General features: G+C 33.4%; 2 protein-coding genes across 4 annotated transcripts in view; one reads left to right on the top strand and one right to left on the bottom strand.

The window, feature by feature from the left end:
- Positions 1-1,182: 1,182 nt before the first annotated feature.
- Positions 1,183-11,032, bottom strand: LOC117337220 (tetratricopeptide repeat protein 5-like). The gene is made up of 10 exons (XM_033898087.1): positions 10,919-11,032; positions 10,361-10,493; positions 6,747-6,958; positions 5,998-6,145; positions 5,590-5,684; positions 5,238-5,291; positions 4,958-5,104; positions 3,815-4,032; positions 3,154-3,298; positions 1,183-1,557 (listed from the first exon to the last, which is right to left on the bottom strand). The coding sequence occupies exons 1-10, from the start codon at positions 10,940-10,942 to the stop codon at positions 1,438-1,440; spliced, it is 1,296 nt and encodes a 431-aa protein (XP_033753978.1). The 5' UTR covers positions 10,943-11,032; the 3' UTR covers positions 1,183-1,437.
- Positions 11,033-13,261: 2,229 nt separating this feature from the next.
- Positions 13,262-27,228, top strand: part of LOC117337221 (protein NDRG3-like) — a 39,119-nt gene continuing 25,152 nt past the window's right edge. For 2 of the 3 annotated variants that reach the window (XM_033898088.1, XM_033898089.1), the window contains exons 1-2: positions 13,262-13,376; positions 26,989-27,059. In XM_033898088.1, the coding sequence (XP_033753979.1) occupies positions 27,018-27,059 (42 nt within the window). In that variant the 5' untranslated portion in view covers positions 13,262-13,376; positions 26,989-27,017. The remainder of the gene's footprint in view (positions 13,377-26,988; positions 27,060-27,228) is intronic. The other variant, XM_033898090.1, reaches the window with a different exon arrangement.

Here is a 27,228-nt window from a genome sequence, read left to right on the forward strand (position 1 = left end):
GTACCATACACACATCCTCCTAGTGTACAGGAATATCAGTCTCTGTACCATACACACTCCCTCCTAGTGTACAGGAATATCAGTCTCTGTACCATACACACTCCATCCTAGTGTACAGGAATATCAGTCTCTGTACCATACACACACCCTCCTAGTGTACAGGAATATCAGTCTCTGTACCATACACACTCCCTCCTAGTGTACAGGAATATCAGTCTCTGTACCATACACACTCCCTCCTAGTGTACAGGAATATCAGTCTCCGTACCATACACACTCCCTCCTAGTGTACAGGAATATCAGTCTCTGTACCATACACACACCCTCCTAGTGTACAGGAATATCAGTCTCTGTACCATACACACACCCTCCTAGTGTACAGGAATATCAGTCTCTGTACCATACACACTCCCTCCTAGTGTACAGGAATATCAGTCTCTGTACCATACACACTCCCTCCTAGTGTACAGGAATATCAGTCTCTGTACCATACACACTCCCTCCTAGTGTACAGGAATATCAGTCTCTGTACCATACACACTCCCTCCTAGCGTACAGGAATATCAGTCTCTGTACCATACACACTCCCTCCTAGCGTACAGGAATCTCTAATTTTCCGTTTCATACACTCCCCCCGCCCCATAAACTGACCCCACCAACCATCACAGTAAAATACAGTAAACAGGAATATCAGCTTTAGAGTCATACAGCTTTCAACATAATTTGTTTAATACATTTTGTTTGTGAGGGTATTTATGGATACAGCACAGGTAAAATACAAAATACTTAAATGTTGATACAAATTATCATATACAGATATTATCTATCAAGCATGCTGCACTTAATGGAATAAGTTATGGATAAAATCAATAATAATATTGTATAGAATGTATGTACACTGTCTCACTTAGATCGGATTTGTATGTATAGGATGAGTATGATGTGATCAATCATGAATGATAGATATTGAATATGATTTTCTATTTAAAAACAGACATTTTCACATCATTCTAATTGGACTTTGTTCCATCTGAATACCAATCACACAGTTAATTGAAAATGAGTGTTTTATGCTGTGTTCTCAGCTATCAGTCTCCAATTTCTAAAAATAGATTCCCTTACAAAAACTTACAATTACTCTATGAACCACATACAACACATACAATGCATACATTTTTTTTTTTGGCGAATTTGAACATTTTCAAATTCCCTTAAAATTACATTCAACAATATAATCAGATCTTCTTTAAGATTCACGACAGTGTCAGATTTGTGAAGGACCTCCTTTGTATATGTGTTTCTTGTCTTTGTATGAATCCCTCGTTTTGAAATCTGTTCTATATACAGTACATGTATATACCAGTAGCGTTCACACATTCTCACATTTGCAATCTTCGTTTGTGATTTACAAGTATGTTAAAAAGACATGGTGGTCACTTAAGCATCACAAACTCTGTTCACTAACATTGTCGGAGCCTGTTTGTCCAGTCCAAGTTTACGGCCATTGACCACTAATACCACTGGTGTGTCCACTCGGATACTGGTATAATCTAACGTCTGTGGATAAAAATATGCAAATTACTATGTGAAATTTGGAATTCTTGACACTCAAAATTTTCTTAGGAACATACTCTAATACTTGTTAATTGTGGTTATGGTAAGTATTTGTTTGTTGTTTTTTACACAGTTAATAGGAAATTTGTAATTGAAGCAAGTCTTTACCTCAATTATTTGAATTGATAACCTTCAACCTTTAAATATGCCTGTTCCACTTACGATTACTGAGTACAACAAGTTTTCAGCTTTTAACAACTCAGTATCCGACATAATATTCTTCAATGGCTATACAATGGACTGTGTCTGAACTGGGCTCCATCTGGGCTATATAATTTGGCTGATTTGTAGAGAGTTTTGGTTTGCAGAGAGTTTGGTTTGGTTTATTTTGTTCAATGTCCTATTAACAGCCAGGGTCATATAAGGATGTGCCAGCTAGGTTTTGTAGAGAGTCTACTTATATATCATTACATGTACAGCCTAATTATAATAGAAATCTTGAAACCACATTTAATTGTATTTGTACAAACAGAGTTTATTATGTATGAAATATAATTACAAACATGTAAGATGTTAAATTTACCATGGCTATTATATTCATTATCACTTCATTACATTGGCAACAAGGACAACATTCACAATTAACAGCATTAATTTGGGGTATTTTCTTGATCAAGTCATCTCATCCTTTTCCAATTAATCCAAATGAGGTAGATATGAGTCATCATTTTTTTCAAATTTTATTGATAAGTCCAGGAGTGTAAAGCGTACATAGCTCTGTAGTCCAGCTTATCTCATTTTCATTTTCCGTTTTGATATTCATACAAGCATAAACCAGTAAGACACTATCAAAACGTGAAAGCTCCTATTCGGAAGAATGATTCTTGATTTCAAGCTGGTCATCTATATCAGTACCAGTGGAGGAGGTTCAACATTTGATATTATTATCATGAGCAAGATATTGTCATCCTCTATATCCTCATTATAGTATTCTTCAGTCTTGGAGTCCTTGAGAGGAAGTGTGTAATGCGGGTTGTAATTGTAACAGACACAATTACATAATATGATTTAATTAAAATGGCAGCATTCTCAGTTCAGATGTTCGCTAACGTGTCTACATTTGTATGGTGACACTGCATCGTCAACTGGTAATTTATCAGCGAGGTTTATGTATACACTGGGTACCTACAAAGTCAACACTGACCACTACACTAGAACAGAGCTGACACCAGTTTATATAGAATAGATTAACTAGTGTTAGGAATTATTGGGACCTTGAAATAATGCTGGATTACGGAACAGACAGAGTCCAGATAGGCAGTAGTTATAAACGACTTTTAGTACTATTATATAGATAAAGAATGAGTTTTCAAGGACCAAATTATCTGACTGGTTTTGACAAAGATCCAGATTGGCCAGAGCCCAGTTTAGACAAGAGTCCAAAGTAATGCATATTGCACACTTTTCTTTTAATAAAAATGAATTGATCAAACTGTAATGTTGGCCCTTCAATATGTCTGTGTGGGCAAGTTTTGTAATTAAAGAGGTAAAAATCCTGATTTTATTCAACACTTTCAATAACATGCTTTTAAAACTTACAAGGTCCTTGTGATTAACTTTGACCTCCTGGAGGAAAGGCTCTGGAATCGCTACAGAATCCCACACTTTGACACCAGCTCCCTGGGCAATATTATACACATTGACAGCTATACATGTGCCTGCCTCATCTACCATACAAAATGTACTGCAAGTGAAAGTAGAAGGATATGTTATCAACACTGATAGTACTACGAAATTATGTCCCAGCCTCATCTACCATACAAAATGTACTGAAAGTGAAAGTAGTAGAGATGTGTTACTTAATATGTCAAGAAATTATGTCCCAGCCTCATCTACCATACAAAATGTACTGAAAATGAAAGTAGTAGAGATTTGTAACTTAATATGTCTTTTCCTCCTTTTGCTTTCTGTGCCCTGGATCCTCAAAGGGGTATGTTCACTTTGACTCTTTCAGTCTCTGTACCATGGGGTGATGCCTTCTATCTATATATAGTGCACATGAACTAGGTCCTGCCCAGTGTACAATACAGTTTTACTTTACTTACATACCCCCCTCCCCTCTCTGGATCCAGGTTTTCTCAGCAAACAATACAGCTATACATGTACTTACAAATATACCAGGTCCTCCCCAGTATAAATACTGTTACACTTAAAAAGGTGCTGGGTCCCACCCCCAAGTACACAAAATGGATTTACTTACAATGGTACTGGGTCTTCCCAGGACACAGAACACACAACCCTTCCGAGTATAACTTTCTGATGGTTGACCTTGCCAGGAACAAGTTCACTGAATGGACACTTGTTGAGTGTGATGACCTTGCCCTTCTGACTGGTATAGCTGCCTCCACTGTAGGGACCTAAATCAGCCTCCTTTAGCTTCTCAACCATTGCAGAGAGTTTTTTTCCTTTTAATTTTCCCTACAAGCAGGATGTACATATTTTTGAAATTGATGAAAATTTAAGGATGCTTTCCAAATGGTCTCTTACATTTTCATCTCATAAAATTTCAGTAGTGGTAACATTGAACAACCTTTGACAGATCATATCTAAACAAACTACAGATGCCAACAGGATGATGGAAAAATATCCCTCACATCAACACAGCAATGTATTCCATAATTTTACTAATCCTAACAGCATTATTGACGTTATAGGAAAAGGGGCATAACTGTTATAGAAAAATGTAGATCAAAACAGTAATATGAGGAGAAGAGTCTTCTTCAGGACATCTTCCATACATTGTCTTACATTTGTTCTGAAGATACAATCAGAATCAAATTTTTGTTTATACTACCGGTGTGGCATGGTATTTTGAAGCATATTAAAATGAACCAGGGTACTGAACTGCGGTTCATTTCTCATTTCACCATTATGGTGAAATCACTCCCCCCCCCCATGGTAAAGTGAAGCCACCTTATAATTTGTTTTTAATTGACTTTTCGTTTCAAAATTTGTTATCAATAAACCAATAAGCTTAGTTATTTCTCTACATCTGATGAAGCAAAAATTTAGGGTGGGGCAGGGTGCTTCACTCATACCCATAATGGTAAAGTGAACCGTGTTTCATACCATGGGCTTCACTTTACCAAACTACACCGGTGGTTACCTAGACCATTGATAAACCATGGGTCCAAAATCAAAAGAATTCTTCCTTTTAGTAGGGTAACCATCAAGTACATAACAAGTATGAGTTTGTGGCACTAGTCATTCTGAAAGTCCAGTCTCATGTGAAAATCTACTTATATAAAGAAAAACATGCATTACTCTATACATTCATCTGTACAGTCTACTGATAGTTTTATCATTCTTATCATTTCATTTATCTTTTTAGTTCATAGCCCACTTTTGTTTCGGTAAGCTCAGTTGTTTTTCGTAGGAATGACATCAATTCTTGTTCTTTTATTCGGGGTTCTGGCCATGACGGGTCCATCCATGCTGCAGAATCAAACCCATCCAGTGCTGACTGGTACTCCTCCTGGTATTTATATGCCTACAAAAGTTTACATGGGAAATTAAAACATGTTAGTAACGCTGTACACGGCACAAAACATACAATGTCTAAATAACCAAGTAAGTCATGGAGTACCTGTATACTCACACACCTCTGTAATTACACGACTTACCATCGCTCTGTTGTAATGGAGATCAGCGTTAGTCCTGGCCACAGGATCTTTCTCCTGATATAAGATAAAAAACATTATCTAATGGGCTAGCATCATTAATATACTGTTTATGAACATGGTATATTGTGAATAATTAAAAGTAAGTTTAATACTGATAACACTTACAACATACCATCAATCAAATTATGGTTGCTTCATTTGAGTACTCAATGTAGAGAAAAAAAATACTTTCAGGAGATTTTGTTTTTGTGTCCTGACAAAAATTTTGTAACATGGAGTGGTATTATAAGTGGAGTTTTAAAAACTCAAAATATCTAGCTTGTATAAATCAATAAGAGAGATAAACACTTACAGCTTGTTTGTAAGCCTTCATACATTGTGTCAGTGACTCTGGGTTCTGTACTCCGCTGGCGAAGAATATGGACAGGTGAGCATTTGCTAGAATCACTGAAATGTAACATGAGGTCTATTTAGTTCAGCTTATGATTTTTTACACTTTTTATGTGTATATATTATATATTCAACATAAAATTAGTCCTAACAATTATATTAGTAATTATGATGATCCCATAAAGAATGTTTTTGCATTTATAGGTAAATCTTGTTAATTTGTAATTCACAATAGAAAAATAAAACATAAGTGACAACACACTTACATTGGTAAGTCGTAAAGCATTAACATTCTATAAGTGCCAACAGTTAAAGTATGCACAATTCATATTTAGGGATAAGAGATTCTAATTTAGAATTGTATTCTCACTCCAAGATATTCCATCATTGACGTCCAGTTGCACAGCCTCTTTAGCTTTGTCTAGACTTTCCTGGACCATCTTTAACCTCTGTGCCTGTGAGCCTGGCATCTGTCGCAGCACCATTGACAAGTTACGCAGTGACACCTTGTTTTTCGACTGAATAAGTTAAACAAGAAAAATATTTATTAATCAAATTTAAAAAGGTAACCATGTCAGAGTTCAGGAAGACAAGAAGTCTGAGAAGAAAAATACAGCAATAGCAGAGAATGGTTACAAACTGAAATGTAAAAATATACCTCAAACCTGACTTCTAATTTAATTTAAAAACAGCTGTTTAGGGCTCTTACTTCTCTATAAACACCTGGGCAACATTTTTTTATCATAGTTTAATCTTGTTTTTTGTCTTCCATAATGAAGATGATATTATAACACAGTATAGAAAACACAATACATGTAGTAGAGATGTAATTATGGAATGAAACAAATTCTACCAGTTATAGAAAATCATTCAAATGTTTCCGGTGTATTACTGTTGGGTGTCAAATAAAAAAAAGATGTCAGAATACACAGGGATCTCATTAGAATGGTTTTATGATATATTGTTGTTTCTGCTTCCATTCAAATTCTTACTGGTTCTGAAAATGGGTTTTCTAATTCTAGTTATTATTGTTGTGGAAATATGTTCTGAAGTAGTATAATTAAGTGGCTAGATAATTTACCATGAGAATGATGAATCAATGCACCTGTTAACACTCACATGATTAAGGGCTCCAGAAAAGCTGTTGATTGAAGAATTTATGTTGCCACTTTTCCAGTAACACTCGCCAAGCTGATTCCATGCACCAACAAGTTTGGGATCCAATTTGACCGCTTTGGACAAAGCTTCCTCTGCATTTGGGTCATGAACAGGTAGAACATTCAGAATCTTACCCTTCAGCATGAAATATACTGCTCTGTTGGTTATTTCATCTGAAAAAAAAAAGAACAAAATATTGAAATCATTGTATATTGTGAATCAGTCTGTACATTTGTTATCAAAGTCTGCTCTAACTAAATCCATCATTTATCAAAGTTTCTTTTGTGACTGTCATTTACAATATACAAAAAATAAATTAGCTGATACAAAAATAGAATTTTTCAATTCTCATTGTTGAAATTCACATCAAAGACTTATGACTTTTCAACATTTTATGTATTTATAGATTTTTTGTGTTATAAGATGCATGTTAAGCTGTAAGTACAAATGTATAACCAGCAAGTCACATCTTATCCTCTCACAATGGAGGCAACAGGTATCATATGGTTCCATGTTTGTTTGACCTTAAACAACTTCATTTCATAATGATATTATCAAACTTAAAAGTTAAGTATGAAAATACCTTATATAGTTGATTTATTTTTTAGAGTGTTAGCCAGCTGTATAGGGTCAAGATTAAGGTTATCACTTTAAAACACCTGTATCATTCTCTAGATTAGTGTAACATCAGTCTTATGGGTTTAGGAATGTTTTATTCAGATGTTTCGTCCAGATGTTTGATCCAGAAAATCAGGAAGGCCATGTCAAATATTGGAATATTTTTTTTACCTAGATATTTTGGTTAAGAGCAATAGGATTATAATCTTTTCACACAAAGGTTAATTATATTAGTAAACTTCAAACAAGTTGCATTTGGTGGTCATGTCAATATTTATAAAATATTTACTTCTTTAAAGAAAATAAAAATCTCCAGTAGACTGTAGCTAGAGCTGCAGGACAGTCTGGACCAAGAAAACTTGTCTATTTCATGAACAGATCTACCTCCTAGTCCTCAGTTAATACTTATATGTTGTATATTTACTGTTGCAAAAAGAAATACAGTTGAGTGTAACCTAACCTTTACACCCTAGTGCACTCCTAGTGCGCTACGTTTAAACTAGTGGTGCACTACATTTAAGCTACAGGTAAACTAGTAATGCGCACTACGTCTAGTCATGTGTGACCACAAATCCCCCTGTACAGGTAATGGACAGTGCCACAGCTGGACATGTACACCTGTTACATATACAGACCTGTGTAAATTGACTGCCTTATATCTGTCATCCTGACTTTACCAGGTATATATATTTAAATGTTGATAAAATTTTATCTAATATTAACTCAAAATAAAATTGGCAACGGTTCTTATATGATATATTGCACAAGACGAATTAAAACTCTATCAATTGAATTTGTAGTGTTTTTTTTATCATTGATTTTTTTTTAAAAAGATTTCATTATAGTGTAGAATTAAGCTTTATCTTCCTGATTTCAAAATTTTGATGCTTTTCATTAATTGTTTTTCAGATGTAGTTAATATACATTTCATATTGATGATTAACTCTACCTTAGGCATTGCTGACTGTTTGTAAAAACATTTTCTCAAGTACACTGACTGTATATGTACATATATCTTAATATTTATTATTTTAACAGAAAAAAATATTTTTAAATTCAATGTATTTTTACTTCACTAATATCAGTTAATTCAACCATGAAATCATTTCATAGTATATAATCAAGAATCAGAAGTTTTGTATATTCTCATTTATGTTCTGTAAGAGACATATAATATCTACACAACAAGTTATGTACATGTACCTGTATGTATAATTGGTACTCTCAGGACATGCCTGTTGTCATGGCCACCTGGGCCCTAGGGCCCAAACCCCACCTTACCACCACCTTATGGACCTCCATAACACCTTACCTATATATATGTATGTATCAGATGAGGATCAGTGTCTGTTTTAACACCTGGCTATAGTTTTGTCAAGTCCTAGATTACCCCCCCCCCCCCCCCCACACACACACACACACAGGGGTCCATTTCCATTTATAGCATGCTGTGCCAGGCTCTACTGTGTGTACCTACCTGTAATTTGTTTGCATCTAACACTACTCATATATAATATCTACCTGTGGATGTTTTTCAAAATATACACTTTAATGTAAAGAACAATTATTTATTTTCTTAATGCAATAGGGAAACACTTAAATTATGATCAAAATGTATCACAAAATTTTGTTTTTAAACAATATTGCAAAAAAATTTTTAGCATGAACTGTACAAAATCTTTGGTTTAAGGTCCACATGTGTATATAATTTATTTGTTAGCAGGTAACTTTATAGAAGAAAATTATGAAATTACAAAAACAAGTGTTGTATAATTCAAGTGTTGTATGACAAGTACAGCTCCACATGTATGTGTGTTATATAAGCTTAAAACTGTTGCCCTCCCCCCTCCCCAAGTTTGCCAGTATATCTATTTCATAAGAAAAATGACATTAATTGTTCCCTCAGGCCATTATCTCATTCTCTGTTTCCTGTAACTGATACATGTACCTGGAATCAGATCTAATATGTTAAATCTTCAAAGTATTAGAAACCTGCACACGGGTACATTGTAGATGTACAGAAATTTCAACTATTTCAGTAAGGGAAGATGGAAGGTGTATTACAAGTACCTTTTATAAACTTAAAATTTTGAAATGTAGAACTATTATTATCACTTAATTACCAGTACATTCAAAGAATCTCTTTCTTTACATGTTAAATCAATGTTTAATTAATTTCTTTATGTGTTCAGGTTTCTGACTTTAAGCATTGGATGCATTCACATAGAATGTACAACATATATTATGGGCTGAATTGGTTTTTATACTCATAATATCACATCAAAAATGAATTTATGAAAATGCTGCTTAATTTAATCTGAAATTAAACTACAATACAAATTTAAATAAATGTATCAAATTGAAAATGTTCAAAGTAACAATAATTGTTTTCAAATGTTTTCTTATATACTTTTATGTGATGAAAACAAATTTACTGGAATTAAATATGTGAAATATATATTTGATTAATCAATACAAAATATAAAGTACCAAAAGATAAATGAAACTTGGCTTGAACAATTCAACTTAGTTAAAGGATTTAGAAAGTAAATCTGTCTTAACATAGTTATGGTGTATAATTAACAAGAATAGAAAGGTTGAAATATAAAATCAAACTAAACTTCCAAAACGTTTTAATAGCTCTTTAAATATAATACTAAGTATTTATTTATTTAACAGGTTTTACCTCCCCTTTGAATATAACTGCTAGATAGCCTTATACAGTACAGGTAAAAATTACAGGTAACCTTGGATACTGCCCATTACCCTGTATGGGGGTTTTGTTGTTCATCACCTCTTAGGATGTAGTGCACTACTAGATTACCTGTAGTTCAGAGACTTATATACTAAGTTAGTTAATAGATATCTGTGTAGTTTAAATGTAGTGCACTAACCTAGGTGTAAAGGTTAGCTTACACTCAACAACTCATTCTTGGAGCTTGTAATATTTGACCAACCATTTAAACTTTCTAAATATTCTAATGTTGACTGCATCTTCTTTTGGACATCATCATTCTTTTGATGTCCCTTCTCCTTGCCATTGATTTCAAGGTAGTGATCCTTATAATGGTACAGGGCATCCACTGCTTCCTTCAATTAAGAAAATTGAAATTTATGAATAATTGTGTCTTGAAATAGGTGATTAACCACACACAAGATAATTATAAAATGTACTATAAATTATGTGAACATACAATGTATATGAGTTTCCCATACATATCCATAAAATAATCAATAGGCCATGTTCAAATTTAAAACATATAAACACTGTGATTCTTTTTTTTATGAACGGAAAACACACAGTTATAGCTTTTCAAGTATTAGCCCGAGTTTCTGCCACCCAGTCATGGTGTCAGGGCCAGAGGAAACTCGGGCTAGGCACGCATCAAGTAAGTGTACATGTCAGAGTGTGCCAAACAAACCATACAGTACATGTTGAGTACAGCGCTTTGAAGGACCGGGACTAAAGAGTCGAAAACGAATAATCGGAATAACAAGCATCACTCGAAACAAACCTCTGCTTTTTGTTCAGCAGTCATTCTTTTCAATTAATTTGTCTGCGGAAAGTTTTTGTTTTGATTTCGTCTTGACATGCAGTAACCAACTAAGTCGCTTGGACGCTCAAGTCTGGGTTACGCAGACGCTTGACATGAACTCTAATAAATAACAAAGAAGGCAATCAAATACGGATTCGTTATTTGAATCTGGGTTCAAAGGGTTCGATGCTCCTAATGGATGAAAATGAAAGACGTAAAAAGCAAGCAAAAGAGCTTTGTATTGCGTCATGGCTCATCAAAAATTAGTTCCTTGCGGACGTAATCTGTTGTCCCTTATTCAAATAAACAGATAAATACATAAAATAGAAATAAAAAAAAAGATATATTGTGGAAGAGTTTGTAATCCATTTCGTTTCTTCCGCCATCGATATTCTAATCTAAATTTTGAATCTAAAGTCTCATATCCATTTACTCTTATTTGCAGGCATCTTACTTCTTGAATAGTTTATCTGTATCGAGTATGCCAATATCGTTGATTATTTTGTAAACCTCTACTAGGTCATTGTCTTTTATATTCCAGTGTAGGTTGGCCAAGTCTTTGTAGTCTTAAATTGAAAGGTAGCTTTGTTTTTGAGATTGAACTCGTTTGGTAGCTCTGCTCTGGACAATTCTTAGGCTACTTGGTCTTTTATTGAGAAAGAGGGGCCATATTTGGTTGGTATATTCCTAATGGGGCCTAATGGGACTCTTGGAGACTATGAGAAACATATAGTTTTGTCGTTGTGTGTGAATGTCTTGCAGATTAACACTTGTGTGCGATTTGCTTTTTAAACAGATTGATTCATATTGCGGTTGAATTTTTGTTTATCAATTATTACACCTGAATATCTCTTTTGAGTATCTTTGTTGCAAAATTCACACGAGGGGAACTTTATTCAGGTTGTCAATATTGTGCTTGTGACCCTGTAGAGGTCATCTATGTCACATTGTAGAGATCATTAATAAATTATCCATAGAACAGGACCAAAGCTAAAGCGCCAAGTTACAACCACCAAACAAGATATTTAACCACACTCGTTGTTTTAGATTTGAAATGAAATCTTGGATCTAAAGATTATGTTTCAGGCAACCTTGACGATTACTTTCAGGGCCTGCATATCATCTGAATGTCCGGGACGGTCAAGATTTTAATTGTCTGAAATGCTAAATTGAAAATGACGAGTCGGCTTGTCAACATAATCGAAAGGACGTCCCTGTTTACATATAATAGCCCAAACTTGCTTTGTTTAAATGCTATAGGCGTCAACATCGAGATTGTTTGATATTTTCTGGAAAGAATCACTGTTTCATTATGTGTTATATTACGCCATAATTTAGTTTTCAATGGGTCATCAATGATTGGAAGATTAAATGTCGTTTATGAAATTTTACTTTACATAACATGTCTGAGTACCTAGCTTTTATATATGCTTATCTCAATTTGATTAAAGATATAAGCGAAGATTTTTTTGTTTCATTTTGCAATCATTATTCGTTGAATATTATGAGATTCAATTATATCACGGACTAAAATTAGAATAAATGCCCATAGTTTTATATCACTACGTTAATAATGTTTAAAGCGATTTTCGTGTTACGAACAACGATGAATTTGTGGTTTTCTTGTAGTTCTCGCGAGTTTGATATTCGACCTTTTACACAAGTGATCTTTAATGCACAATAAGCTCAAAATTATGAAGTGTCGTGATAATGAATGTGCAAGTCCCGGTGCATATGTTTATAACCTTTGATGTGATTTATGGACAATGATACAACTAGTACACTTTATTACTGAATTAATACATATACAAGAATAAAAGAAACTAATTACACATTTCATATAATTTATTCTGTTTAAGTCTCATGCACTTTCTTTTCTATTTGTTGATTTATTTTTTAGGAGACGGCTTACACAATTGGTCTAAATTTTTAAGGAATCAAACGTGTTTTACGCATTTCATAACTGAAGTGATGCGCCGATTTTTATTTTGAATAAGTCTCCAAAGTATTTCATCGATGTTCGTAAAACATCATGCAAAATTTACTTACTGTAATATATAAATTTACTACCCTACTAAAGGTGTTAAATCAATGCTGAAAATAATTGTATTATTTCTCACGTTTGTTACAGTTGATTTCAAGATAATTGAATATTTACCATGCCTGTTCTGTTCGTAATTTACTAGAATGTGAGAGACACGCCCAGCTTATTCCGGATATTTATTACCTATTGTTGGAATATATTGTACAATGTCCTTGATATTTCGCAATCAGTCATTGGTCAAATCTTTTGTGTTATAGCCAATCAAATATCCCGTTGTTTATTGCGCAAGTTGTTCACGAAGCTTTTGGCGAAGGAGAAAGTCTATCGTCTGAAGGACAGAAACCATAATAATTCCATTTCTATAAGCCGTATTTCTTTGCTGTTTAACTAAGGGTAAGAATGGATATCCGTTTTGTTTCTGTATATTATTCAGTCAATTATTAGGTGTCAAGTTTTCGAAATAATCGTAAAAGATGCACATCTATCCGAGTATTATGATTCTGACATCTTCTCCGTCATATTATTAGCTAGCCATTCACCTGATTTATCAGGTAAAAAGCACGTTGTTTTGCATTATATTTTGTTATTTACTTATTTGATGTCATGTGGAATATTGTTATTTTGCATCTATATTCTTACAATTGTCACACGAAGCGCAATCCATCCAAGTGTTCACCAAATACTGTAAACAAATACTTGACAGATGCACATGTGCACAATGATAGATCTATATCAAGTAAATAATTAGAACGTTACAATCATACTTATCTTGGGAGACCTTTGCCAGAACGTGACATTATAAAAATGTATAATGTTAATAACATGTAGTACTGTACATGTAGGCATGTCTATAACAGTTCTGTTCCATTGTACCACACCTTAAAATTTTGACCATATTATTATTTCAACACTTATAATTATATACTATAGAGGCTAACTTGAATTAGTCAGTCAAGCAGCTAGATAATCAACATTTTAAAAAAACATTGATAGATGCCAAGGATATGAGATCCAATATACAATGTATATATGATAACTATACTTGTCATATATTTTTCACTGTCAATGATCGGCATGTAAATTTTAATACACAGAAATAAACTACGGTGCGCATTGATGGAAAATACTGAGTTATTCGAGGCATGATCCATTACTTACAAACAAGAATGCTCAAAAGTGTGGTCAATTTCGAAAAATAAAATAACATTTGTAATGACTTAAGTAATTAGAGTGCTTGCTCTAATAAGCTGGAGCAACGTGACTTAAATTTGACCAGAGGTTGTGAGGGACAGTTATCATGGACCATAGACATATACAAATTCCTAATGGGCCATAGAAATTTAAAAGACATACATAAAGAAAAAGCATATCGCTGAAGAATTTTTAAAACATGTAAATGGCCCATACCTATAGACTTGGTCTTCTTAATCCCTGGATTACTTGCAATTGTGACTTGTCAGGCTGACCTCACCATTGAAGCGGAGTAGTGCATGCATTCAAATAATATGAAACAATTTAATTGTTATAAACTCAAACAAAAATTAACAAAAACTCTGATACTTCATCATACATTTACTTTGTATGGTATGAATAATATATATGTCTGCTATGTGTACATATGTATGGGAATTTAATTGGAAGCACTGGCAATGAAACTTCTGTTTGGCTGGCTCTACAGCTGTCATACATATGCATGTTACAAACATGCTCTCATGGAAACATTGCTTCAGTTCACTGATTACAGGATGACTTTACATACAATAAAAAATTAAGTAATAACAGTAATAGTTAATAATTATAACAACTCTGACTTTCTTGAGGAAGCAATCCCTGACAATAAATGATATGTACCGAATCTATTCTATATCAAAACACTGCCAAAATGAACTGCTCTTGGGTCACACTTATCAGGTGTGCACATGCAGTTGTTGGTTCAGTTTGAGGTTATATGAATGTTAATTCAATAATTGGCAGATTTTCATTCAACACTTTGTAGAACTGATATAAAATATATGAAACATTTTTAATCACTGGAAATTCAACCGGGAAATAAGTCCTTGCTCTGCAATGAATTTAAGCCTTGATCTTCAGGGATCCCCTTTCTATCAAGTCTTTTGGAACCATGCAGGCCTATATTTTCACTAATAAGCCCCCTCCCTGATTTTGATAGACCGAAATAAAAATTTTAATTTGATTATTTTAAAAGATAAAGGATACACTGATCTTTGATTATTTATTCACCTGCCTGAAGGGCAAGTGAGCTTATATTGTGCCCATTAGCCATCCGTCTGGCTTCATCTTTTTCCTTTAAACAACTTCTTCTCAATAACCATGAGGCAGAGACCTAATATTGGTACTCTTGCATGTTGGGGTGAAGGGCTACCATGTTTGTTCAAATAAATGACCTTGATATACATTCAAGGTCATGATGATAGCAGGTGTCATCCCTCCATCTGGCTTCAACCTTTTCCTTTTAACAACTTCTTCTCAATAACCAAGACATGCTCACACTTTAGATATTGGGTTTGTGTCATGATTTGATGAAAGGCTACCATGTTTGTCCAAATGAATTACCTTGACCTATATTCATTTCAAAGTCACAGGGTCAAATACAAATGTAGTCTAAAATCTTTTAAATGACTTCTCCTTAACAACCAAATTAAAATGCCCAGGGAGTTGATATTGAGCCTGTATACGTAGCATGCTGAGATGAAGGGTTACCAAGTTTGTTCATATGAATTACATTGACCAACACTCACAGGGGTGAAATAGTCTAAAATCTTTAAAAAATGATTTCTGGATAGCAAAGAAACTCTACCTGATATATTATGCCAATACTCTCAATAGTATGTTATATGACATCTTCGCTAGCCAAGGCTTCTGATTACGTTACACTACACGAACCCTTGGCAGATATAGTCGTGTTCAAACCGTCGTGCCCTGGAATCCCAGGGCACCCAATCAAATCGCGTTTTACATCCAGACTTGGTTTCACAGTAACAAAAATTGCGGCGCCCAGTGCAGAGCTACATCGTCGACTATGTCGTGACATTTTATCTAAAAACAGAGACGTACAATCTTTGGGAAACATTCGCAGTGATTGATCAATTAATAGAAGTCATTGATCACATATCTCATCAAAATGACCCAAGCGTCCATGTGCGTTTGTAAACATCACCGATGAAGTAAATTGGTAACGTTCGTTTTGATTGGTCGAAAATTTCATGTGTAAAGGGTGGTAATTTCGAATCTCCGCTAGAGGGCCAGAACTGACGCCTATATCTGCCAAGGGTTCGTGTAGTGTAACGTAATCAGAAGCCTTGGCTAGCGAAGATGGTTATATGAAGGACTTGAAACTTTAGTGACATAAACCAAGCCTACTCTGATGTTTGAATTAAGTGGTTATCAGCTTAGTATCTACAGAAATGACATAGATCAACTTCAAAGTTTCTGTAGAATCAGGTGCGCAATGTAGAATCATTTGACTATCGATCAATAGATGTGATGGTCAGATCGACAGTAAGGTGTTCTAATCATTAGACCTGGTAATCGTCTGTGATTGAATTAGTGACAGAGGTGAATAGTGCGGTGGTAGGTCAATTGATACCTTCCTAATATGAACAGGTCAATTTATGTAGTAAATTTCGCACATGCCATGTATACAAAAGGTGTCAAAAGGCTTGTGTTTGTTTATAAACAAAAACAAGCCTTTTGACACCTTGAGTGAGTTGATTTGCAGGGCTTTTTCTGTGGGCATTTTTGGGTCGTTAATGGGCCCCATTCCCAAATGAAATTATTTCATATTTAAGCCAAATTCCCAAAATTTCCAGTTTGGTCCTGAAAAAATATTACCCAATTCACCAATTTTCTTCCCAATATGAAAAAGGCCCTTTCCCAAATCAGTGAGAAAAAGCCCTGATTTGGCATAGAATTCTGAATATTGAAACAAATTCATCTTGCCTTGCATGTGAACGACGAAAACACTATTTAAGTCAGTTTAGATTATTGAAATACAAAACTTACTGTTAAAAAAACTATTTTATCATAATGTGATAAATATGAGTTACTTCCCTTTGTTGTGTATTGTACAGTGTCAATATGAGAGTAAAACAAACTCCGTCCGATCAAAGAGAAGTTTTGTACATTGTTACCAACGGTTAATATGTACATGAACTATATGTTACAGAAATAAAATCGGTTAATATGTACATGAACTATATGTTACAGAAATAAAATCAAAAACTAGTTTAATGACTACTGTATGTGGGGAATGCTAAATACAGAGGAGCCCACTTATTTGCATATCGGTTATTTGAATATCCCGCTTATTTGCATAAAATTCATAAAATTCTCAGGTCCCGATTTTTTCCTTCTTTATCTTTGTATTTTAATCCCGTGTATTTGCATCGACTAAAACACCGAATCCTGCTTATATGCATATAAAAATTTTAAAAAAACTTACATATTGATTCGATTCGATGTACAACATTATCTTATCATTGGTTCACACTTCGTCATTACAGGTTACGTTCAATGCATCGATATGGACATTAAGTTATTATTCAGACCATATCAGTAGAAATGTGCAGAAGAATTTCTGAATAAAATATGCATATGCCTCATCTTTTGATGAGATTTGTTTATTTATTATAGCATCGATCCAAACCTGTGTTCTGTGCACTTGAACACTCGCTGAGGCAGGTTGCGATCGCCATGATTGTTTACTAGGCGCATTGCATTGTGGGGGCATATGTGTAATGAACGACAACTCTTTGTGTGTGTGCGCCATTTTCCAAAACAAACCCGAACGACAATAACATGTCACGGTCATTTAAGACAGTCTATTGCTTCAGCAGTTCATCATCTATGATCAAACAACTAATATACTCATAGCAGGAACACAACGCATCTCAAGACGATAATGAATGTTAATAGAAATGATGACATTGTACATCGTAGTGCCAGTCTATTGCTTCAGCAGTTCATCATCTATGATCAAACAACTAATATACTCATAGCAGGAACACAACGCATCTCGAGACGATAATGAATGTTAATAGAAACGATGACATTGTACATCGTAGTGCCAACCCACGCGCGTATGACCGATATCGGACGCAGAGACTCGGAGTGACAAGTAGTAAACGATGAAGTGTATGCAAATATTTGTACATTTACAAAGAATAACAACCCATGTATTTCGTATTTACTCTTATATTTTAAATAATGTTTTTTTTTTTTAAATATATTTCTAATGCAAATAACGTAAACAATCATAAAGCGCCCATTTTGAGTACCGACCTGACGATCTACATGTGTATAAGAGGGGCCAAAACCCAACTCCGCCTATACGAATACTCCAGTTATTTGCATATTTTGTCGTGGAAAAAGGGGTATGCAAAGAAGCGGGTTGCTCTGTACAAGCAAGCCTAACACAAATTTTAATTGATCAGCAAAGATTACCATTATGTCAAAAACATTCAGCAAAATTGATCAATTGCTGAAAAGATAAGTAGGTATATATATGAAACCATGCAGTTACCTGTACTGGAACCAGGCTTACATATAGGTAGTATATATTATTATAAGTAATATTTTCACTATTTGATAATTTTGTGCATCTTTAATTAAAAACTAAATGTGGTCAGCAGAAATGATAATATATATCCTGTGATAATCAAAATCATGACAATGTAATTTTGTCTGTGAATAACAGATTTAATGTGATGGCATGCACAATGTACTTGTGATTATGATGATTCACATTTTGTATAAATACAAGGTATCAATAATTAATGTGTCTCTGGATGATATTTAAATATCGCACATCCCAGAAGCTTTAATGATCATTCAACAAATGCCCTATTGTATATAGGCATGTGTAGTTGGCATGGACATGATATTGGCAAAAATGGACTTCTTAATAACATGTCTGCAGATAATGATAATTTTGTGTAAATGAAGTTTTCTAATTTGATTATGAGTAACCAGTAAACTCATGAAAATTGTAATTGGAAAGGGAGGCGCCCGATGTTTTGTCCACAAGATTTTGATAATATGCCCATTAATCAGTAAAAATTCTTTATTGTCCCCCCCCCCCCCCCCCAAGTTTGAAGGCATGGACCCCATTCCCAAAGTAGTGTCTCTTAATTTTATTGTTTGTATGTACATAAGGCCTGAAAATTTTACACTCGCAATCTCCCCCATGGAAATTCTGTATACCAGGTGATAATCTTTCTGTGTGTTATTCGTATCATAGTCAGTTTATAATAGTCTGTGTGGAAAATAGAAATTTAATAAAAAGTACTTGTAATAGTGTTAATTATTCTGTTTTATTAAAATGTTTTATTTGGCACATTAATGATTTATTTGCAGTACTAGTAGCATATTATTTAATTTTTATTTTGATAAAAAATGGATACACTGGTATGGTCACTATTTAGGATTATACATGACGTGTATATTAAATCACAATTACAGCATTAGCAAACATTTCATTACTAGACCAGAATGTTTGATACTCTGTTGTCCAATAAACTTAGAGGGAGATAACTCTGTATTGATTAGAGTCTGTCCAGCAAACTAGTGGGTCGTACAGCAGTACTATCTATCATGTACTTTAAAATACTAAAGGATCTGGTGATCATTTCAACCATTCATAATCCTTTATGTGCTATTTATACTATATATACATGTATTGTCATTTCAAGATTTATAAATGAGTGAAACTTTTTACTTCGCACTGAGGAAGAAAAAAATTCAAAATCATTATTATCATTTATGTTAATTTCTAACTATCTTACTGCAAACCTGCAAACCTGTTACTGTAAATATCAAGATTTCATTTAGGCTACTACAGTATATTGTAAAAGTCTTGAATACATTACATCATGTTCTGGAAAGATTATGTAATTTCTCATATGGGCATATAATATTAAGTTTTAAAACAGTTGTGTGCACAAAACTGGTTTCAATAATTTCAGTCACTCAGTCAGCACTGTACCTGAAATTATGCAGAAATTCCTATGTTAATTTTCTATTTGTTGAATTTTTATTTTGATGCTTATCATTATCAGGCGATAAGTCATCATCCCCAAGTACCAGTGCATTTGGCTGAATTGCAAGGTTAGAGCATTCTTCCTCTCCTATTAGCACCCCACTATTAAAGGTATACTTATAGATTGTAGTATAGTGTCTTGTATATGTATGTGTCTTTGGGGTTAAAACTTATACATTGAAGGACACAGCATCATGGAAAATAATAGCACTAAATCAACTAACTGGGTTGGTAGTTGGTGGCCAGTCTCTGTCTATGCATTCTTCCTGTCCTTTATGACATTTGGCAACCAAATAAATATACTGGTGATGATAGTTATAGGGTCATGTGTGTCTTTGAGTTACGGACTTAAGGAACAGATCTAGAGGAGAAAAGGGTATTTTGACTGCAGCTAGGCTTCTGATTGGTTGCCAAGGCAACTTAATTGGTTATAGTGTCTGTTTAGAGTTAAAAAATTCCAAGCAGTGATCTTTCCAGAATCTGTGAGAGACATATACATGTTGATAATTTCCATGTGTAGTTTTCAATTTTTTCATGGTTAAGACACATATATAGGTGTCTGGTTCATTAGCACTGCTTCTGATTTACTGCAAGGAAACCATGCAATTTCCTTTTTCTTTTCATTATATAATAAAGAGATATATGTGGTTTGATTTTGAATTTTATCCTTTAATGATATTTAATATATGATCATGTAGATCTTATTCTTTGTCACTTGACCTAATTATGTCTCAAAATATCTGTATGGGAACCTTATATAGTGCATCTACACCTTGATCTTGATATGAAGATAATTGGTCATAACAAATGTGAAATATTTATCTGATAATATGTCTACATATATATTTAGGAGTTCCTATTTTTACCTCTGGGCCAGTCTTATTATTAACTCATCTCCGGCTGTGATGGAACAAGTCCTGTACTAGTTTGGGCCGCCTCAGGCTGTGGGTTATGTAGATAAAATGACTACAAGTGACAGTGTCACCATCAAGTAAAACACCTATGGTCTTTTACCGTGTCCTTGAAGATTTATACCTCAGACTTCATATTAAACCTGATGTATATGTATAATATTCAAGAATACTGGTTGTGTGAATATTAAGTATGGTATACTTTGCATAATGTTTAACATATTGATCTATTTGAATTGTTCATTTTGTGTTTCAAAGCATTTAACATTATAAGGAAGCAGGTCATTTAAAAAAACCAATTAAATATAAATAACATTGATACTCATATCTAAATGTATCATCCAATGCATACATTTTTGAGATAATTTCAGGTGTTATAGTATGTATTTCATTCATGCAAATATGATTTATATATATATTAGTATAAAATGGTAATATAGTTAGCATGATAGAATCATGATTAAATATCTTTTGTCGGTGTGAGGAATACAATACAGCTGCTAATAAACTCTACATGATCAGTTTTTGTAAAATTATCCCAAAGATTATTAGTTTACCAGATATTTATATATCGGTAAATTTCACATTTACCTTAATTTTCTTACCAAAATTTAAAGATATATTTACTTTTCATTAAAATAGCTTTGCAAAGCTAACATTCCAATTTCAACATATCATTAATATAACTTTAAATGAAAGTTCTTATATCTGGAACAAAAAATCAGATACATGTATATAAAAAAAATATATGCGAGACATTGATGGATTGTCAGATCACACTTTGATATAAGAGATGTGGGATACCCTGTCAACAAACATAAATCACCCTCTACTGATTGGCAGTCTTATGCTTACACGTGAACACTAGTGTTATTTATTGCTGTCATGATAATGAGTAAAGTCACCCTGTCAGATGTAAAGATATAAATGTATCTTTTATCTGGTGTTGTATCACAGAGTAATAAATTTGTGGTAATCTGTGCAATATATTTTTCAGGGGAGTCCAGAAATCAGTTTCAGAATTTTATTGAATTCTCTTGTAAGACATTTATAGTGGATACTCAAAGAATTGAATCCTATTGGAAAAGCCAGGACTTAGCCTGAGTCGAGGACTAAGACATCATGATCAGAGTACCAAAAAAATCACAGAAATTTAATAAGTAATAGGTATCTGTATTACAGCAGATTTATTGGATTGTGTTTTTTTTCAGACTGACTAATTTTTAAATGGAAGCAAAATCCAAAAATCAATCAGTTCTATAGCGCCAAATTCAAATTATGCAATGAAAAAAAAACAAAAAACCTGGTCTATTGCATTGGAGACTGGATGCTCCTTCAGGCAAAAACGTGGAAAACAAGTGAACATTTGTCATTATTTATTAGGTGGTATTGTCAATTTTAGCGACTAAAGCAATATATTACTGATAGCTTCAGGTTAATATATAGCTGTAGGATGTAGTTGTCAGATAAAGAATATATAATCACTATTATAATGTTAAAGCTGTCAGCATGTCTGATAGACCAATATAAAATCTACCATGATATTGTAATATTCTGTCAAATTCATACTGATTATGTTGTTGGTTTCTTTTAATAAGATACTTATTATTGGGAATTGCTGCATTCAAATTCTAGATAAAAAGAAGATAGTTTTATGCAGCATATGATATTTATATTGAACTAAACTTTAAAATATTGCAATATTAAACAGCATATATATATATATATATATATATCAAATTTTTGACATGGTTATAAATGTTGCACTTACAGGATACTCAGCATCATGAGTCATTTGCCAATGTCACATGCTGGCAATGATATTGTAATTGTTTTAGCCCAATCTGTCAATTAAAATTGCTACCTTTCATTACCATAATTATAGTAAATTATCTGCAATACTCATATAAAAGTGACAGATGTTCCAAAATTATCACTTATTTCCTTGCACCTCGCATTGTAAATCTGTGATAGTACATGTACATGAACATTTTATGTATGTCAACTTAAATTCAATATTTAAAAATATATAGTTAATTCATAAGCTTGCATATACAATGTACCTGTTAAATGATAGAGCATATTTGTCATAAGTGGCATGACTACCTGAAATAAAGGGACTTTGTATGTAATTCATTCTCATTAAACCAAGATTTCTTGATTTTCTTCATATAAGTAGTAAAATGGGTTTAAGATATATAGCGATACACAGAATTAATCCATAAACAATATAGACTCTATAAATACATGTCTACGGGTTTTAAAACACTGTTTACCCTGGTAAATGGAAAAAGGCAAGTGAAGTCATGTGGGTACAAGTAACGAGTCTGTGCAGCATCAAATATAACTGATGACATGCATTATTGTAGAACCTACTGAATTGTTATGGTATTATTTTACACTGGTTTGTTTATTTGAAAACATAGTTACATACATCATAATGTTGATTTAAATTACAACACAAATTGTAAATCAGTTCATTGTGAATTCAAGAAAATATGAAATGATGAATAAATTAGTGATTGTATCATGAGTACTTAAATTACAGATTTGAAGTGCCTGTCACATGTGATCATCCCAATCGAGTGACCATAAAATACATATGTGTTACCATAGCAATGAAAACAACTCACATGGAGATCCACCATAAGCTATTATGTAACACCACAAATGGTACACAACCAATCATTTTGTGACATCACAGACATTTCTGCTGTATTGGTATAATACCACCTGCAGCTCATTCATGAATGGTCTTGCAAAGTACATACTATACATTTTGTGTTGCACTTGAATTTATGAGTTCTGAACACATTTCTTCTTGACACAATTCAATGAAGGTAAGATATAACGGCTTGTCTTAAGTAAGTTAGTAACCTTTTAACATTACTCCAAGGTGACACAGATTTCAAATATTTTCTCTAATGCAGCCTTTCGCAATTATAACCTTGTAGCCACGTGATTTCCTTGGTACAAGATAGATATATCATTTTCAACAGAACTTGAATGGTACAGCTGGCTTATATTACCTACTATATGAAGTTGTGCATGTATATATACATGTATGTAACGTTAACTTTGATGGGTAATTTTCATATGCTTGTCAAAATTTGATAGGAGTATTATGGTATGGAATTGTCCATCAAAATTTGATAGGAGTATTATGGAGTTGTCCGTCTGTTCAGCATAAAGATTAGTTTGTCCGAAGATCTTCTACATTTTCCAACTGATGTTTGAAACTTAGCATGCTTTATAAGCATGATATGAAGTTGTGTTTCCCTGAACGGTATTTTGATTGAACTATTTTTGTAAAATTATTCTTGTTGCATTTGCTTATTTCAGTAATTGATTTTTGTCTTGAGGTCTCTACATTTTGAACTGATCTCTTTGAAACTTAAAAGGTTTATAATCTTTTGTTGTTGTTCTGTTTTGCACAGGATTATAATCTTGATATGTAGCTCTGTCCTGTACAGCATTTTCATAAGATTAGTAACTTTGAGTTGCAATATTTGTATTTACTTGATAGAATAATGCATTTCTTATTAGCATGGGACGTGTGTACATTGTATGTTCTTCTGCCCTCCGTACTCTTGTTGTTTCACTCCACCTTTTCAGAGTTGTATTTGACTAACCTTTTTTTTATAGTATGTACCATTTAATTTCCTGCTGCCCTATACTTCAAGTAAATTAGTGTGATGTTATACACTAGGAACACCGGTACCTCTTTTTACCAGTTTTAGATTACAAAAAAATGTATATAGAAATAGTCTGTACTCTTATGATCTCAGTTTGTGACTGTGTGGTGCATGAAAATTAATATGTAATATATTTGGAAAGTGTACATGTATCAGCATTTCAACAGGTACATCATTGTAGTATCAATGAATTGTTGATATTAAAATTAATATTCGGTGACAGCCATCTAATTTAAACTCTCTGGCATTTGACAGTAGGCTAAGATGGAACAATTTATCTCCTGTATTGTTTCTGAAGTACATACCAATATTAATGACTTCAATATTTGTTAATCACATAACTGCCCTGTTCTGACATGTCATATACATACTGGTATTATAAGACACACTGCGTAACACTACTGTGATGTCGTAACAAATATGTGACAACGCACGATTGTCTGGGTAGACAGAAACCTCCCATCCGAGCTCGATTTCGCCTGTCTTATATAGAGTTTTTTGCATATATTCTCCTAAATAGTAGTTAGGTGATAAATAGAATAAATATTACACTGGTGGCTATATGTCATATGATATTTATTGAGCTCGTTTGATATATTAAATTCCATATGACATAGCTACAGATCCTCTATGTATACAGTATGAGGTGTCAAAAGCATTAATTTAGACCCAGAAAATTTGGCTTACAGAAATTAAAGGTTACATTATGTGGTGGTTGCATGGGTGGCAAAGTGGTAACAAATATACATCAACCCTTCAGATCATGATCACCTTGGCTACGAGGGTTTGCTTTCCTGATCAGTCCTGAAAAAGTATAAATATGGCGGTTTAGTGGTGCACATCTAAATATCCATGACGGAGAACTCTGGTTTCCTCCCACGGTAATTGAGACCCCATGAGTGCTCCCATCACGCATGGCCAACAAGAGTGATTCATATTTTTAATAATAGAGATTTAAATTGTTTCGCAATTTTTGTAAAACAAATAAAACGTATAATTTTATGGTTGCAACATATATTGCTGATTCATGTATTACGCAATATCGTAATGTATTTTACATGTATTTCGAAATATTGCAATATGTACTGTATTACTGTACATATAGCCGTTGAGGAGAAAAGAAAACCTCCTGCAAGCTGAGCTGTAAATTACATGTTGATATAAATACTTGCATGGATTCTTAAAACTACTTTAGAAATTATAAAAAATGCCTATAAATTAAGTGTTAGATATCGATCATTTTAGTGTGGTCAACAGCTTTTGAGTAATTATATGTATGTAGCCTATAATACACTGTAGAACAGTTGTATTAATACCTACATGTATATATAACTGTCTGTGTATTTGAGCCCAAGAGCTCTAATTTGTTACTCTCAGCATATACATACATCTTATCTATGTTGTATATTAGTGTACAGTTACATTGTATATAGATTTTCCACAGACTGATCATAAAGGTAGAAAAAAATAAATCTATAAAACGCTTGTGGGTTCTGTATCATCATACATTGTACTTCAAACAGTGAACGGCTAAAGGACACAAATTGTGGTTAACATGGAATTTAATTAATTTTGGTGAATTTACGTCAGTAACGCTTGGCTTACCACAATGCAAGTACGTGTACTGGTACGTAGTGTGGCGGCGTAAAGGTAGGGACACCTGTGGATTTCACATCATTATAACCTCTACCATGTACAGCAAGACACACTACATCCTCCTTTCCCAGGTATGAACTCAACATCAGTGTATTGATTCATTCTTGGAATATTAGGATTGGATTTATCATTCTGTTTCCACAGCATCCAAGGTTGTATTGTGTCTTTAAAATTCAATGTCATTGGGGACATGCACATGTCAGGGCTTTGATTCGGTCTTGTCTCACATGTGTCCCACGTGAAAGAGACTTGAGAATTGTATTAACAGCACCAACATTTCTTCCATTCTCTTTCATGGATAATTTTTTTTTTTTTTTAAATGTACATGTATATATTGAAATTAAAACTGACATTTTAAAAACTGGTTTATACAATTTCATATACTGGTATAAACATGTATATGAAATATCCATAATGAAAAATTCATATGTAATCATATAGAACTTTTAAATTACAATATGCTTGTTTTTTTTTGTTTTTTTTTTGCATGCAAATCATATTCTCATGACTGTTCATTGTTCAGGTTAGCTGTTATTTATTGTTTCCTTATGTTTGTAAACATATATTCAAATTTTCTGTTTTGTTTCAATTAAAATTGTTAGATATCTTCACTAAAATCTTTTTAATTATTGTATTAATGTTATTTACTGTTTCATTATTTCTGTTCATGATTGCTTTGTCAACAGGTTTTGATAGTTAAGATTGTTTAGTAACCATGGAGACGAACCCATTACTGGATGGCAGCCATGACAAGGAGGTCAGACAGAGGGAAATTAAGCTTGATTTGGTCTTGCATGCTACTTTTCAGTGTGTCCTAATCAGTTTGTAGTGTTTTCACTTTCCACTTTGTTTTTACTTGTACTTCCTTTGTTTATTCCATGTATATTCCACTTTCACCTTCCACTTTGTTGTGCCGATTAAATATG

The sequence above is a fragment of the Pecten maximus genome, chromosome 11 (assembly GCF_902652985.1).
Source record: "Pecten maximus chromosome 11, xPecMax1.1, whole genome shotgun sequence".
Taxonomy (NCBI): domain Eukaryota; kingdom Metazoa; phylum Mollusca; class Bivalvia; order Pectinida; family Pectinidae; genus Pecten; species Pecten maximus.

Excerpts from the sequence above, each read along its gene's own strand:
- LOC117337220 (XM_033898087.1), bottom strand. The coding sequence starts at position 10,942 with ATGACTGCTGAACAAAAAGCAGAG. Across the intron at positions 10,494-10,918 it reads CTGCTGAACAAAAAGCAGAG|GAAGCAGTGGATGCCCTGTA; the intron begins GTTTGTTTCGAG and ends TCTTAATTGAAG. Across the intron at positions 6,959-10,360 it reads ATATTTAGAAAGTTTAAATG|ATGAAATAACCAACAGAGCA; the intron begins GTTGGTCAAATA and ends TTTTTTTTTCAG.